The sequence below is a fragment of the Nanorana parkeri genome, unplaced genomic scaffold, assembly GCF_000935625.1.
Source record: "Nanorana parkeri isolate BGI_ZX_2015 unplaced genomic scaffold, ASM93562v1 scaffold77, whole genome shotgun sequence".
Classification (NCBI taxonomy): Eukaryota; Metazoa; Chordata; class Amphibia; order Anura; family Dicroglossidae; genus Nanorana; species Nanorana parkeri.
The window spans coordinates 109,020-110,967 of NW_017306345.1; the positions used below are offsets into that span (position 1 = coordinate 109,020).

Sequence of the window (1,948 nt, forward strand, 5' to 3'; positions counted from 1 at the left end):
TGGGGGCGCGCTGAGTTCTCGTCCCCCCCCCCCCCCAGGAGCCGGAAGGGGGGCCCCCAAGTTAAAGTCTTGCACCAGGGCCCTTTCTTCCTTAGGTCCGCAACTGGGTGCCAAGATGATGCATATTAAAGTAATTAATATTCTGAACAAGCAATAAAAGCACTTTAATACAAGCCCTCATTAATCTCTGTATTTATAAGTCTTGTGAACAAATTAATCCTCAAAGGTCACAATACAGATACTGTGTATCTACTAATGTAACCAAAACAATCAGCAGGTGTTTCTAAGGTCTTTGAGAAGGAACAATTTTACATTAAAAGAAGTTAGAGATATTTAGGATGGCTTGTTATAAAGTTATCTGTAAATCGCTCAATGTCCATTGTTTGAACACACTTGCACTTTAATGTTTTCTGTTTCCCATGGCACTGTAACCTTCCTTTTACTTGTTATTTCTACTTTGTGAAAAAAAAATTACAAAGATTTTTGCAAATTAAACACCTCTTTCTCTTTTCTTCGTTCTCTCTGTCTCCCACATCCCTGTCTTTCTTTTAACTTTTTCTATCCACCTCTGTTCCTATCATCCCCCATTCTCTTTGTTCCCTTTAAAAACTGATACTCTCAACAGTAAAAGGTAAGCAGTTATATTAAAAAAATCAATTTATAAATTAGTTAATTGAACCTATTTCAAATCTAACACAAATTTTGGCAACCGTTAAAAATCTTAATGAGGCATTTACATTTTTTTTTTTTTTTTACTGTTTTAAATACATGTTAAAGAGATCTTTAGAATCTGTAAGATTAACAATAGAAGCAATACTTAGCAATAAAACATGGCAAAGCTTTGTGGAAGGCACGAGTTAGATGAAAACTATCATGAGACAAACATGGAACCTGTCATTAGTAAGCTTTTCTTCCAAATGTATGTAGATCAGGATTTATGACTTACCCATTTTTTCCTGATGTTAAACCATGGAATATCAGAATTTGTAGTGGCAACATCTTTGATTATGTGTTTAGTTAGAATTACTCTTTACCAACTATTGTGTTTGTTTATGAGCATACCTGGGAACTTGCCAGAATTGAGCCAGCAATGCTGGAATTTTGGGTCCGATAGTCATTACCGGAATGCTTTCATCTCCAGAATGTTACAGCATGTGTGAGTCATGCATGCTGTGCTTTGATTCCTATGGCAGGAGAAGGAGGAGGACTGGGAGGGAGGAGGAGGAGAGGTGGCTCATAATTACCAGCAGGGCTATCAGTGGTGGTGGAGGAGGGTATTATCATCAGAGCAGACTGCTTAGGGACTCCACCTGTGGCACGGAGGAGATGTATGGGGGGCACCAGGATGAGCCCAATAGACAGCTACGTGGTGAAGTGGCCCCTCAGGGACCTCAGGTGAACCCTATACTTCCCATAGGGGACCCATTAGAAGAACACGCATGTATGCCAGAAGACATTAATCAGGTGAGCTCCACCAGGCTGTAGTTTAGTGACTCTAATGTGAAGGGGACCCAGGGGACTGAGGACTTTAATGTAAATGGTGGCACCAGATGTGCAGGGTCGAGCTCCTATGTTAAAGGGGCTACTGATGTGAGCAGTGAGTGAAAGATGTTTGGGGCGAGCTCTAATCCCCTTAGATCCCCCTTGACCTCTGGCACCCTCTTCACATCTGGCATCCCTCCTTCACATAAGAAGCCCCCCCCCCCTTCATATTAGGAGACTCCTGATGTGAAGGGAGGATTACTGATGTGAAACGGTGCCAGATGTGAAGGTGAGGCTCCTGATGGGGCAGGGGATGCCAGATGTGAAGGTGGGGCTCCTGATGTGAACGGGGAGCTGTGATACTAGTGTGCTATGTTATTAAGGGTGCTCTGATGTTATAGCATTTCTGATATTAAGGGTGCTTTGATGTTAAGAGTGCTCTGATGTCAATGGGGCTCTTATGTTA

General features: G+C 42.0%; 1 protein-coding gene across 1 annotated transcript in view; it reads left to right on the top strand.

The window, feature by feature from the left end:
• Positions 1–1,948, top strand: part of TNNT2 (troponin T2, cardiac type) — a 25,205-nt gene that overhangs the window by 22,798 nt on the left and 459 nt on the right. Inside the window, exon 11 of the mRNA XM_018576772.1 lies at positions 626–631. Within this exon, the coding sequence (XP_018432274.1) occupies positions 626–631 (6 nt within the window). The remainder of the gene's footprint in view (positions 1–625; positions 632–1,948) is intronic.